General features: G+C 30.8%; 3 protein-coding genes and 1 long non-coding RNA gene across 4 annotated transcripts; 1 reads left to right on the top strand and 3 right to left on the bottom strand.

Annotated features, from left to right (window-relative positions):
- On the top strand, nucleotides 731-1,294 carry LOC104787855. Its single transcript, XM_010513510.2, has one exon. It carries the CDS (start codon nucleotides 907-909, stop codon nucleotides 1,111-1,113), a length of 207 nt encoding a protein of 68 aa, XP_010511812.1. The 5' UTR covers nucleotides 731-906; the 3' UTR covers nucleotides 1,114-1,294.
- Nucleotides 1,461-1,977, bottom strand: LOC104787856. The gene is made up of 2 exons (XR_768046.2): nucleotides 1,917-1,977; nucleotides 1,461-1,827 (listed from the first exon to the last, which is right to left on the bottom strand). It is a non-coding gene; the product is annotated as an uncharacterized LOC104787856 (long non-coding RNA).
- On the bottom strand, nucleotides 2,023-3,397 carry LOC104787857 (transcription factor bHLH109-like). The gene is made up of 5 exons (XM_010513511.2): nucleotides 2,979-3,397; nucleotides 2,825-2,890; nucleotides 2,665-2,730; nucleotides 2,417-2,572; nucleotides 2,023-2,327 (listed from the first exon to the last, which is right to left on the bottom strand). The coding sequence occupies exons 1-5, from the start codon at nucleotides 3,240-3,242 to the stop codon at nucleotides 2,244-2,246; spliced, it is 636 nt and encodes a 211-aa protein (XP_010511813.1). The 5' UTR covers nucleotides 3,243-3,397; the 3' UTR covers nucleotides 2,023-2,243.
- LOC109132936 lies at nucleotides 6,745-7,335 on the bottom strand. The gene is made up of 3 exons (XM_019245407.1): nucleotides 6,928-7,335; nucleotides 6,817-6,850; nucleotides 6,745-6,767 (listed from the first exon to the last, which is right to left on the bottom strand). The coding sequence occupies exons 1-3, from the start codon at nucleotides 7,207-7,209 to the stop codon at nucleotides 6,745-6,747; spliced, it is 339 nt and encodes a 112-aa protein (XP_019100952.1). The 5' UTR covers nucleotides 7,210-7,335.

Here is a 13,689-nt window from a genome sequence, read left to right on the forward strand (position 1 = left end):
CCCCCCTTAATTTGTTTTTCTTTGCTTGGATATCCCCATTAGTTTAAGACCGGTATATATTTACTTTCTTGCTTTTTGTTGTTCGGTTATTGTATAATTTCGGTAAAACCATCTTTGTTATTTATTACATATAATTTTTTTGAGCAATGGAGGTTTTTCCTAAGTCCTTAAAAAACCTGCAAGGCTGCAACGAAGCTTGATTAGGTTTTCGACACTCGTCTACACTTGTCTATTTTCCTTGTCTCGATTCCGACATGTGTTTTCAATTTCCAATGCGTTAGTATATTAGTTATACAACCTAATATTTAACTGGAAATTTCTACAATCCATGTTTTATTTTTTTCGTAAAACAATATTTTATTCTGTGAAAATTCTTGTTGTATTTAATTAATAATATGCATATATAATTTAGCTTAAGATGACCAAAAAAAACATTAACTTAAGAAAGTCTTTCAGTTCCAAATGCATCTTAAGAACTTTGTCTTTTTGTATTTTCAAATTATTACATGTATTGGGGTCCTAGAAAGCGGTCTCTCATAATAATTTCGTATATGAATCCATACATCTAGAAAACCATCTATAGTGCTACTTTTTTTTTTTTTTTCTACTTTATGACCATTGTACAAATTCCCTCTTATGGATAACAATAAGAATATTGTAAATGTTAAGACAACTAATTTAAGTGGTGAGATCTGACGAATTGCCGCACACACAGTTGGTAAACTAGTGTGTGACCCTAGAGTTAAACCAAAGGGCAGTGTAAAGAAAAGAGTCGTCGCATCTTTTTTTCTTGGGTGACTTCTGACTCGAAAACGCAAAAGCACTCATTTGAAACAAATGCCAATTACAAAACTCTTTATCAACTAGCCAAAAATTGTTAGATAACGATGCACAAAAACTCTTAAGATGGTAAGAGGAGAACTCGCGGATGTCGCGGCTGGTAAAGGCGAAGGGGCCTTTATCTTACTCTACATATGGGCAGCATTTGTGGCTTTCTCCATCATAGCAACCATGATTTTCTCATGTAGCGACGGAGCTTCTAAACCTCATACTACTGAAGACGTCAATGGTTCCGCGTGTGCGGCAGGCTGCGGTGGTGGTTGTGGAGGTTAAAAGGGAGACATATTTTTGTTCACTTTAGTAATATTTGAAGATTAACCATGTTGTCTTCTTGCGTTAACAAAAATATATAAAAGTGTGAATATAATCTCCTTCTTGAATGTAACAATGTATTGGTCTAATTAATTGGCCTTCGATAATTCAAGATATAATTAGTATTGTGTTTTCCTTTGTAGCATTTGAGTATTCTTGCATCGAAGTGATCGACTAATAACAGGGTGAAACGTACCAATTGGTAAAGATTTTTATGCTAGTCCACCACAGATTACAACATATGAGCCAAATTTTAAATGATCAAGTGGTCCAAGCGCGGAGCTTGTCCATAGTTAAATCGAACTTAGGATCCAATACAACCGTGCCACCACACGTATATTTATATATTTTTCATGTTTATTTATCTTACATACAGAAAAAGATAAAAAGGTTGAGCAAAACAGAACATAACAGAGGAACAATGCTCAACCATAACAGAACAGAGGAAAGTGTTTTCACATATTGTGGGCATCAACTAAACCCTTATTGTAAAACTATGGATACATCTGAGTTCACAACGAAACTTTCTATATATAAAGAAACGATTCAACATTCCGATGATCATAACACGCCACAAAGCCAAAGCTTATATTAAGGTTTAGTTTTATCAGGCGAAGGTTTAGTTTGATCAGGCGGAGGTTTAGTTTGATCAGGCTTCGCCATGTTGTTGTTTCCCTATGATGTAGATTGATGGCAAAATTAAGAATCTGTTGAAATCAGATATAAGTTATAAAAAAAATGAAGTTGGAATATTTGGATCAAACCTGGCCATTTTGTGGGATATATCGCATAAGTTGCTGAGGCATCATTGGTATCGCTGGTGGATAATAANACGTATATTTATATATTTTTCATGTTTATTTATCTTACATACAGAAAAAGATAAAAAGGTTGAGCAAAACAGAACATAACAGAGGAACAATGCTCAACCATAACAGAACAGAGGAAAGTGTTTTCACATATTGTGGGCATCAACTAAACCCTTATTGTAAAACTATGGATACATCTGAGTTCACAACGAAACTTTCTATATATAAAGAAACGATTCAACATTCCGATGATCATAACACGCCACAAAGCCAAAGCTTATATTAAGGTTTAGTTTTATCAGGCGAAGGTTTAGTTTGATCAGGCGGAGGTTTAGTTTGATCAGGCTTCGCCATGTTGTTGTTTCCCTATGATGTAGATTGATGGCAAAATTAAGAATCTGTTGAAATCAGATATAAGTTATAAAAAAAATGAAGTTGGAATATTTGGATCAAACCTGGCCATTTTGTGGGATATATCGCATAAGTTGCTGAGGCATCATTGGTATCGCTGGTGGATAATAACCCCATGGAGACATAGATGGTGGTTGAGCTCCATAATATGGTAACATGTAAGCCGAATTAGCACCTGCTGCGTATGCCGTATTCATTAACTAGACCACATAACACATAAGACTTGTGTTAGTTCCATACTTAATGGGTACACGTAATAATAATTGGATATATATATATATATATAGCTTACATCTACTTGATAGAGCAAACTTTTAAGGTAGTCGATGACATTGTCGAGGTTTCCTGCAATGTCCGACTGTAGACAAACAAACACACAAGAAACTAGCTCAGATATATCAAACTTGACATTGTATTAGACTCTTGCATATGTATGAAGTAAAGAAGTTGACCTTTGGGGGCATAGGCATCATGCTCTGCAATATCTCGACTTTTTCTTTAAAACCCTGTCGCCTTTTCTGCATAGTTAATAATAATAATAAAAAACATTATTTAGCTTGGGAATCACGTAAGCGAAGCAGAAAAGATCATATGGTCATCATGTACCCTCTCCTTCAGGACATGACGTTGACGTTGCAGTTTAGCCGGACGGTTACTCTCCTCGTCTGGCTGATGCTCGTCGACTTTCTCAACAAGATCACTCTTCATGGTAACATCGTTAGGCATTGAACTCGGGTGGGCACCAAGTTTCTGTTGCAAAGGCTTTTGTTCACTACGATCGTTTGAACGAACCGCATTAACTATTTTAGGATACGAACATACTTCTTCTTCTTCATAAATACCCTCTTCCTTGCGGTTGTTTCCCTCCATTGCTGATTGATTATAGTAAGATTTGTATTTTGAGTTTGTGTGAGACTGAACGAGAAGCCACGAGCTATATTATATAGTGGGGGGAGATAGAAGAAGAAGCTAGCTGCTTTTGAAAGTTGCCTCAATTAAGCGGGAAGAAAACATATGATTTTGCTTCGTCCTATGGGTTTCTCTAAAATTATAATTTACTATTCCCTCTATTATATTGTTATATGGTTTTGTGAACAATATTTACCCACGTCTACTAGACAGAAGAAGACGTTTCTTTTTCTGTTGTTTTTTTTATTCCATATGTTTTCTCACTCTTTCTTGAAATTCTAAGCACCAAATTGAAAACGACAGTGGAACAAATAGTGTCGTTCTTGTTCATGAACGGCACTCCTTAATTTTGTGTCTTTTTTTAATAAAAAATTACTATCTTAATCTGCTAGCTATCGTTGCTATAAATTGATTAAGAATGAAAAGTAATGTAGCTGGAAATTTCGGAATCCTGGATGGCTGGATTCAATGTAGATATATACAATCATAATTCTTAATGCTACTATATTTAGCTAGGGAACTTGATGAATGTAGACAATACATAAAGATGAGATCAAGACATAAAAACAAAAGAGAACTGTACTGTACATCTAGTATATGCTCGAACATAAATTACATATTTCCGTATTTGATTTTTTTTCTTTTTATTTTTTTGGTTAACAACGAGACAAACTTGCCGTCTATCAACAACATGCATGCACGGGCCGCAAGACATGCATGGTCAAGAACAAAATTGACCAGATTAACACTAAGCAAGCTGTAGCTTCTGATATGTATATATATCTAGGTAGGGCGTATTTAAGTATATATTTGTCGAGTTCTCACAGATATTTTCAGCCAAAAAAAATCTTTCATATTAAAATTTGCTGATTATATATTTTGAACTCTCGAATAGCTTCGCCATTATCACCCAAAATCATAAGACCGTCTAGTTACTTCAATGTGAAGGGGATATTTCTTAAGTGATGCATCGCAAACTTTTCTGCTCTCTCGGCAGACAATCTTGTCTCAAGATTTAACAGAACTGCATTCTTTCGTTACTTATTAAATGACCTCAACTATCATAAATTATTTCTAAAATTAGAAGAGATGGAAAAAGAAAAATTCATGACCATATAAATATTTGGCTAAGAATGTCTTTCATCTGACCGATTTGGAGTTCTTTGAATTGATAATGGTTTTTTTATTGCTATATTTAATGTGGCCAACAACATCTTTCCAATATCATTTAATGTAATATATTAAATATTTATTTAAAAGAAATGAATTCTACAACATGAATAACTACAATTTATTGCTCAAGTAAAAAGAGAAACCTAGTTTATTGAGATTATCTATAGTATTTAAAAATAAGAAATTCAGCCAAAAATAATATATTTAGAGTTTTTGGTTTAAAAGAAAATAATAATTATAAGTTTTACAGTTACTTGATTGTGACCTTTGTTCACCTAATACTATAATTATTGTTTCATTATCAAATTATATATATATTTAGTTATATTGTCAAACTTAATTATTACTTCTTGAATTAATTTATTTCATCAAACTGGTTTCATTAACTGATTTATTTTTTATATACTTGACCAAAACACGGATCATATACTAACATATCAATTTTTTATGCATAGTTATTTTCTTTTGTAAATAAACGTTAACATAATAAAATATCATTTATGTAACTTATGTTAAATCATTTTAGTGACAAGGTTTTTAATATATTACGTTGTATTTTTTTTTTTAAGTATGTTATTTTAATACATTTTTTCTTTTGTATTCGGAACAACTAATCCTTAATTTCATAATATAGATTTCTTCTTGGTGATTAATGTGAATTAAATATAGATGATGTTTGCACACTTGAACTAAAAACGAAAACGTTGCATTATAAACAACCGACATATATATTATAAGTTTACGACGATACACACATATAAAGCTTTTTTTTTTTTTAAAAGCACACTCTTATAAAGCTACTACAAGATCGCATTACACTGCGACAAACGACAACATAGCAAGCCACAACAGTACTAGCTTTTAAAACAACTTTGAAGGACAAGCCTTGTTTATTTAGTACACAACAAACCACATTCTTAAAGAATCTGAGAGCACCGGTCTTTTAATACTTAGACATGAACCGCTCTTATTATTACATAGGGTTTGCCGTCTCTGGTTGATAGTTGACTCCCTGTAAATTTTTCATTAAAAAATAAAAAGAATAAATTAATCAATAAATTAAGCAACAGCTTAACAACAATAATCACAAAAATATAAGACATGCATGAAGAAGAAAACCAAATTTTAACCTGATTAGTGGGAGTTGCAGCTGCAGGTACCGTTTGGTTGCTGTAGCCGCTAGCTTGTCCGTATATATAGGGATTATAATTATAAGGCATCATGTATTGTGGATGGACATAGTTATAAGGAGGGTACATCCATGGTCCCGGACCTCCCGGTCGATAATCCATCCCCATGCCCATTGACGGTATCATGGGAGGGGGGGTAGTAAAAAGCCTGCATTGTTAAAGTTGTGAGTTTAGTAATGAGAAATGGTTTTATTATCGTTGCTTTTGTCCTAATCCAGCACGTCAAAGAATGACAATACATTTTTTTTTTCTGTTTCGTAAAGAATATACACATAAACTGAACTAAACCCAAAACATCATTTAATATAACTTTCTTATTTGCCCAAAAAAAAAAAACTTTCTTATAAATAAGAAAAGGAAAAACAAAACTTATTTATTTGGTTAAAATGGTATATTTTCTTATACAGCTTTTTTTTTTGAATTGAATGAAACTATATAAAGTAATAAATATATATTTTTTTTAAATCAGAAAACATAGATTAAACCCTATATATACATGCATGTCTTCTTGAGAGAAAAAAAAGGTAACGATTAAGATTACTTACTTCTACGTATTGTTTCAACTCCGTTATGTTACTGATGATACAGTCAAGGGTCGAGACCAAGTCTTTCTACAAATTAATGCATGCGAATAACAAATAGTAAAGTTGTATTAGTAACAATATGCTAGCTAACAACATATATATACGAATTAACTTTGTGTTGTTTATTTTTTATTGATTAGTGATTGGTCTTACAAGTTATTAGACATATTTTAAGTTTGCAAACACACATTATGGGAGAAGAAATTTATGCTTATATTATGTATATAAACGCATGTATTAATTTGTGTTTGTATCAATAATCAATTATATGAAAGAATAGAGGCAAAAAAATTGGTGTGAACCTTTTCAGTACATCGTGTCAACTCCTTCAGCGTCTCAATTTTGGCATTTATATCAGTGCGTCTTCTCTGCATTATGAAATCAAAATGACAAAAGATTGAACAACTTTCCTTGGGAGCCACGCATTAAACAAACAAAGGAGTGTCCTTACCTTCTCGGTCAAATTACGAGCTTCAGTATTACCACGTCGTCTCTTACTAAGAGTCATCGTTTCTTCTACAGCAACATCTTCCTTCTCCTTCCCCTTCCCCTTCCCCTTCCCCTTCTCCTTCTCCTTCCCCTTCTCCTTCTCCTTCCCCTTCTCCTTCTCCTTCTCCTTACCCTAAATAAGACAACGTATTAAAACGACATAACTTATGTATATATACATACATCTAAGAAAACCAACTACACAACTACCTCCTCCATCGGTTTCCAAGCAATTATGGCTTGAAGCAGCTCATCATTGTTTTTAGCATCAACTTCGGCTGCAGCATTATTCCACAGTGCAATATCATTATCACCGTCTTCAAGGACCTTCCATGGCTCAGCCGGCACATCAACGGCCATCGATATAGGCATCGCCGTTATCGGGCTTCTTATCGCAGGATAAAACTCATCTCTAGGGTCTGGAACAACGAAGGATTGGGAAAATGAGGACCAAAACTCGTTGGTATCTTGATCGTAGTAGTTGAAATTCATGATATCGAAATGGGAACTAACTGAAGAGTAAGAGTAGTGGTGAAGAGCTTGTGCCAGTAGGAAGAGGCATTTATATAGGAGAGTGAACAAGAGCGGGAAAGACGGTTCTTGACTCAAACCCCTGTCGGAACTTGATCATATCGCACTCGATTTCTATTTTGCCGCTTGAGAATATATATTATTTATCCATCTTCTTGTTTTTATCTTGATTTCTTTATCCATCAATTTTGCAATTTCGTAATCCAGCTTTTCCCACTTATCAACTAAAAATAAATTTACCGAATTATTAGCTACTTCTCACCAAGTTTCAAAATGTTGAGAAATTTTGTATTTATAAATGATAGTTAATGTGAAAATGTAATTATAAACGATTTTATAGTAGGCAAACTACTGATTTCAGATATGAATGTTGTAAAAAACATAAAAGTTTATTGATTTCTTAAGCAAACCATACAATTTTTGTGATTCAATTTTGATGTATGGGTTCGATGTAAGCCATGTTTTTTTTTTTCCTTGAACTTTCAATCTGGAGTTACATCAAAAAGCAATTCTACACACACGCACGAGTTTTGGTTCTCTTGATCAGAACTTCAAATGGACAAAGTTTTTTGTTTTTGTTTATGGAGTTACAATGACTAAATAAGCAATTCTACACACACACAAAAAAGACATAAGAAAAATACTTTAACGATTATATATTTTAAATGTTAAATACTGAAATATTTGTTTTAACAAGTAATACAAATTCTAAAATACAAAATGTTTAATAAAAAAAGAAGAAGATATTTTAGTAAAAAGAAAAATATATAGAAAAAGTTACGTAATCCAAGATACATGGAGAGTCTTATCAGTTGATTTGATCCAAGATATATGGAGATTTGTTTTATTTGTCTTTATTTCAAGTATTCTTTTATACAGAAAATCAGAAATTATCATTTTAAAATAAATGAATTTTTTACTATGTTGTCAATATATTTCGTAGAAACCACTGTTAAACAAGTTTTGCCTCCTTTTCGGAACTGGAATTACTGTCAACCAAGTTTTGCCTTCTTTTTCGTGCATTCTCTTTTTTCTTTACTTAAACATTATTATTGATCTCTGCCATGAAACAAAGAAGTAAAGTTTGAGCAAAATTCAATCTGGATACTTGACCAGAACTTCAAATCGACAAAGAATTTTTGTTTATGGAGTCACAATTAGTACATAAGCAATTCTACACACACACGGAAAAACATAAGAAAAATATACTAAAATTTAAATTTGTTTTACTGAGAAATTCAGAACTCGTACTTACAAATATAAATATTAATTAAAATCTAACTTAAATTTTAACGACAGTATTTTTTTTTATGTCAAATACTGATAGAGACGAAAAAAAAAGTCAAATACTGATAGATTTGTTTTAAGTAATACAAATTCTAAAATACAAAAGTTTAATTTAAAAAATAAGAAAAAGAGATAATTTAAGTAAGAGGAAAAAATATATAGAAAAAATTACGTAATCCAAGATACGTGGAAAGTCTTATCAGTTGATTTGATCCAAGATATGTGGAGATTTTGTTTTTGTTTTTTTGTGTCTTTACTTAAAATAAAAATTTATACTAAAAATTAGAAATTATTATAAAATAATACTGAATTCTTACTATGCTCGTCAAAATTACTGTTAAACAAATTTTGACTACTTTTTCGGAACTGGAATCACTGTAAAACAAGTTTTGCCTACTTTTTCGAGCATTTTTTTTTTCTTTTTACTGAAACATTATTATTGATATACTACTATTTTCCGTTGCTAACAATTGATATACTTTTTAAATTTAATATTAATTTTACGACTATAAATTTTATTTACCAGTTCCGTAAAAGTAATAAAAATTCTCTAATACAAATTAAACGAGTATATCTTTCAAGATATTTAAACTGGTAACTCATACGTACAGATACAACTATTAATCTAAATCTAATTTAACGAACGCCAGTAAAAGTTTCAAATATTGATGGATTTCCTAAAGTTACATTAATTAGCATATGAAACTTGTTAATTCACAAGAAAGAAAAAAACAAAATTTACGAACATTGCCAAACGCATGTGGAGGGTGGCAACACGATATGGATGTTTTAACATTACATATCTCAGAAAAAAATAAGTTTTGCCGATACATTTATATTCCTAAACAAAAAAGTTCTTAGATGTAGGATAAATACATTCAGATATGATCCATTCTGCAACTGTAAGAATTTACACTAGTAATATTTGAAACGGTTAAGTGTTTTACATTAGTAATTAGTAATATTTTGAAATAATATTTGAAATTAGTTCACTAAGAAAATCAATACGATATAATCTTAACTCAAGCCAACTGAAATTGTAGAAACCAAAAAAAAGAAATGAAATATGTGAGATATTATAAACAATAAGAAGTGAATAAACAAAATAGAGAGATATTATAGCAGCAAAAGTTGTAATCTAATTAAAAATATTTAAATATGTGAAAAATAGAAAGTTAGGCATTCCAATATGTACGGAGAGTCTTATCAGTTGATTTGATCCAAGATATGTGGAGAATTTTTTTTTGTGGGTATTTTACTTCAATTAAGTTTTTAATGGTGAATTTTAAATGAATAAATGTTTAACGTTATTAACCAAAAATATTATTCAAATTTAAAACACAATTGTTGGAATAACTAATGCTAAGAAATCAGAAATAACAAAATATTGAACATGCTGATATTTCGGCATTTCCGTTGAATCAATATTTATAGCTTTTGGTCATCATCGTGTATTGTTTACTTTTAATTTAACAATTAGTATTTGTTCTTGATTATATAACAAAAAGCAAATTAAATACTAAAAAGGGCTAATATAAGGGCAATTACTCTAAAACGAAACAAGGCATCAAATACTATTAACTGTGATCGTTTTTCTTCAAGGTTATATACTTTCACACTAAAATATCACTTCTAATAAATATAGTTAGAAAATGCCAGATATTATTTAGATTAAATGTATTTTCAAATGAAACAAAAAGATTATAAAATATATAGATGTATTGAAGCAAATAAAGTAGTAAATATTATTATAATAATTGTAAGTATTTTTTAAAAAGATTTGTAAAAGATTACGTAATCAAGTGATTAGACTTCTACAAAAATGAAAGTCTTATCAATTGATTAAGTATAGATAAAAAGTCTAATCACTTGATTTGATCTAAAATATAATGAGATTTTTTTCTTTTGTCTTTCTGTTTATAATTTACAGAAAATTATAAACTATCATTCAAATTAATAATAGAAAATTCTACTATATTCTTTAATTCAATGTACAATTTATCGATGCTAAGAAGTGATAAACATTACAGGCTGGTATTTGGTATTTCTGTAGGAAACAAGATTTATATAGTACCAATGTTTTAACTCTTGTAAAACTCCCTTCTTCATATAAAAGTTATTGTAACACTTAGATTGATATATAGTTTTGAATTTATGAGAAAATGTTACAGAACTTGTCGACAAAAAAAGAACAAAACGAAAAAAAACTTAGGAAACATTATTCCCGAACACATGTCGATTCCTGGGGAGCAAGATATGTTACGGATGTTTTCGACATTAAAATATTTCAGAACAAAATAAAATTTGCCGAGTCATTATATCTATAAGAAATACTTTTAGGTGTAGGTTCGATGGATAACTATTACAAATGAAAAGAAAAACAATACATATTGAAGAAGCTTTATTCCAGATTATCATTTCAGAAATTTAAAAGAAAAAAAAAAAGGAAAAACTAATCTCCTGCATAGCTATATTTCTTATGTTTCAAATACTAGTTTCGGAAAAGAAACAATTATTTCATTATTAAACTAGTTGATATAAGAATTTAGATATTACTACAAAATCTATGGTCATTTTTACATTCCTAATTCAAAATATAAAATTTCTATGCGAGTTTCATAACATGACCCTGAACTTTGTTCATGTATTTAATTTTCGGTTATTATGATCTATTTATATTTATATTTTTATTTTAAAGGGAATAATTATATTATTGGTGGTCGTTTAAATTGAATATTTACAATTGTTTCACTTAGAAATCAAAACGATAGAATGAATTTAGGTCAACTAAAACAAACTAAATACGATGCAAATTAAAAAGAAAAAGAAAATGGAGAGATATTTTAGCAAATAAAATAGTAGATATAGTTTAAATATCTAAAAAACAAACTTAAAAATTACGCAATCCAATATATATGAAGAATCTCATCATTTAATTAGATCCAAGATATAAAGAGATTTGTGTTTAATTTTCATTTTTTTTTTGTAAAAGTTAATAATTATTACTTATTAAGGTGAAAAGTTTAAATAAAAACCAATCTTTATAAAATTATTTAACATTTTTTCCTACAATATATTCCATCAAACCTAAAATACAGCTGTTAAAATAAAAAAATGGCAAGAAGTACGAACTAATAAATATTATTAAGCATGCTTTGATTTCGGGGTTTCCATGGAAACGATATTTATGTAGTTCTTGATCATCCATTGTTTTATTTTAATTAATTGAAATGGTGTTGTTTCTTAATTAAATTCTTTAAACTTCGAAAAGTTATTTTTGTAGTTCATGTTTAAGAAAAAATATCTCGAAACGATTGTTGAATGACCCCGCCCCCGGGATTATAGGACTAATACTTTTTTAGTTGGCAAAGATTTATTATACTCTTCCTAATCCATTAATTAAAAAAATTGTATAAAATCACGAATAGCAGCTGAGTTTCGCCTGATGAAACCATACACCTGAATTAATGTTTCAAGTTCCAATATTTATTTTTTTATTTCTTGTGATCATCCAAACACAGAAAGACGACAAATTATAGTGACTCACTGTGCACACAAAAAGAAGTAAAACATAGTGACGCATTTGTAAATCATCCATAATTTTTTTCTTTCTTTCTTTTGCCTACACATCATAGAATCTACTGTTTTGGTTACGGAAACCAAATTAAAGACAAAGATTATGTTCGGTGAAGGTGCCACTGTCCGACAACTACTAAGGTTTCTAGTGCTTACCATGTAACATTACGTGTGTCTTTTGTTATCTTAACTCTCTTTTTGTTTTCTTTTTCTTTTCGGTTGTATATCTTCTTTTCCTTCAATTTTAAGTTTCCTTATCTATATCATGAACCTACGAGCCAGCCGCATGACTCTCACCGCAACATTAGAGCCACCTGAATTTTATCTAAAATATAAATTTTGGAGTCTAGGAAAACATACAGGTTACAAGATGAAATGTACGAGCCTCATGCTCACCGCAAACATTAGCCACAAGCTTTTCACAAAAATATGATATACTATTTGGTTTCTTATCTCCTAAACTATACAACATTTTTGGAGTCTAGGAAACGTACATACAGGGCTATCAACGTACGAGCCGCATGGCTCGCCGCAAAATTAGCAAACAAAATTTTTACATAAATGAGATAAAATACAATTTGGTTGTTTATTTCCCATTCTATAAACACACATTTTTGGAGTCTTGCTAGGAAACGTACATATAAAGATTATGAACTTACGAGCCTCATGACTCAATGCAACATTAGCCACATGAATTTCACATATTATATTTGGTTCATGTATTTGTATTCGATTTTTACTATGATTTAATAATCTCTTTGTGTGTTTTTTTGCTTTCTCGTGCGGCCGCTTGCTTCCTCTTGCTTCCTCACGCGCAAGTTCGTTGTCTTGTAACGGCGGGAGAAGAAATCCAATGTTGCATTTTGTTTGCATTACCGGAAATATATTATATTTATTAACAAATATGGGCTAATTTATGCCCATTAAGTAGCTTTAATTGGGCTTACGAGGTAAAATTAAACGTCGTCGTCTTCACGTAGGAAGTGAACAAATTTGGATGGGTTACGTACAGGACGACGGTACTTGTTGTCAAGCCACACAGCTGTTCCTTTCGCCTCCAATATAGGCTGCTTTATTTAATAGATATCAATATCATCATATCAAAAGAATTCTATTAGTAACTAAGTACAAAACTTAGCTACCAAAACACAAAACGCTTACTGAGAACATTTATTAACTAACCTCTTGATTTGGAAGTTTAAAGATGAAATGATCGAAGTAAATACGCGGAGCAGATGTGCCCGATATCCTCGCTTTCACCACAAACTTGTCTCCGCTCTGTTCAAAGTGATGAAATGAATATACCACAACACATTGACATTGACATGGCATAATGTGTGAGGTACTAAAGTTGAGGAGAAAATAGATACACACACACACATCAACTGTAACCACAAAATTAACCATCCACTTCCCAAAATTTTCCAAAGATATATGCAAAAAACAAGATCTTAACACATTTAATTTTTCCAACCACATTCAAAACATGTATGAAGTAACTATTGATCATGCAGTCCAATATCTGTAAAAAAAGCAAGCTGGAACACCTCTTTGACATAGAAAGATTCCAAACCAGGA

The sequence above is a fragment of the Camelina sativa genome, chromosome 5, assembly GCF_000633955.1.
Source record: "Camelina sativa cultivar DH55 chromosome 5, Cs, whole genome shotgun sequence".
NCBI classification, from domain to species: domain Eukaryota; kingdom Viridiplantae; phylum Streptophyta; class Magnoliopsida; order Brassicales; family Brassicaceae; genus Camelina; species Camelina sativa.

Bases quoted from the DNA above. Each gene is read 5' to 3' on its own strand.
- LOC104787857 (XM_010513511.2), bottom strand. From the start codon at position 3,242: ATGGAGGGAAACAACCGCAAGGAAGAGGGTATTTATGAAGAAGAAGAA. The intron at 2,731-2,824 runs GTCAACTTCTTT...GTTTGTCTACAG, and splicing joins TGATGCCTATGCCCCCAAAG to TCGGACATTGCAGGAAACCT. The intron at 2,328-2,416 runs GTTTGATCCAAA...TCTACATCATAG, and splicing joins ATATCCCACAAAATGGCCAG to GGAAACAACAACATGGCGAA.
- LOC104787855 (XM_010513510.2), top strand. From the start codon at position 907: ATGGTAAGAGGAGAACTCGCGGATGTCGCGGCTGGTAAAGGCGAAGGG.
- LOC109132936 (XM_019245407.1), bottom strand. From the start codon at position 7,209: ATGAATTTCAACTACTACGATCAAGATACCAACGAGTTTTGGTCCTCA. The intron at 6,851-6,927 runs GTAGTTGTGTAG...TGTCTTATTTAG, and splicing joins CTTGGAAACCGATGGAGGAG to GGTAAGGAGAAGGAGAAGGA. The intron at 6,768-6,816 runs AGGAGAAGGGGA...GGGGAAGGGGAA, and splicing joins GAAGGAGAAGGGGAAGGAGA to GGAGAAGGAAGATGTTGCTG.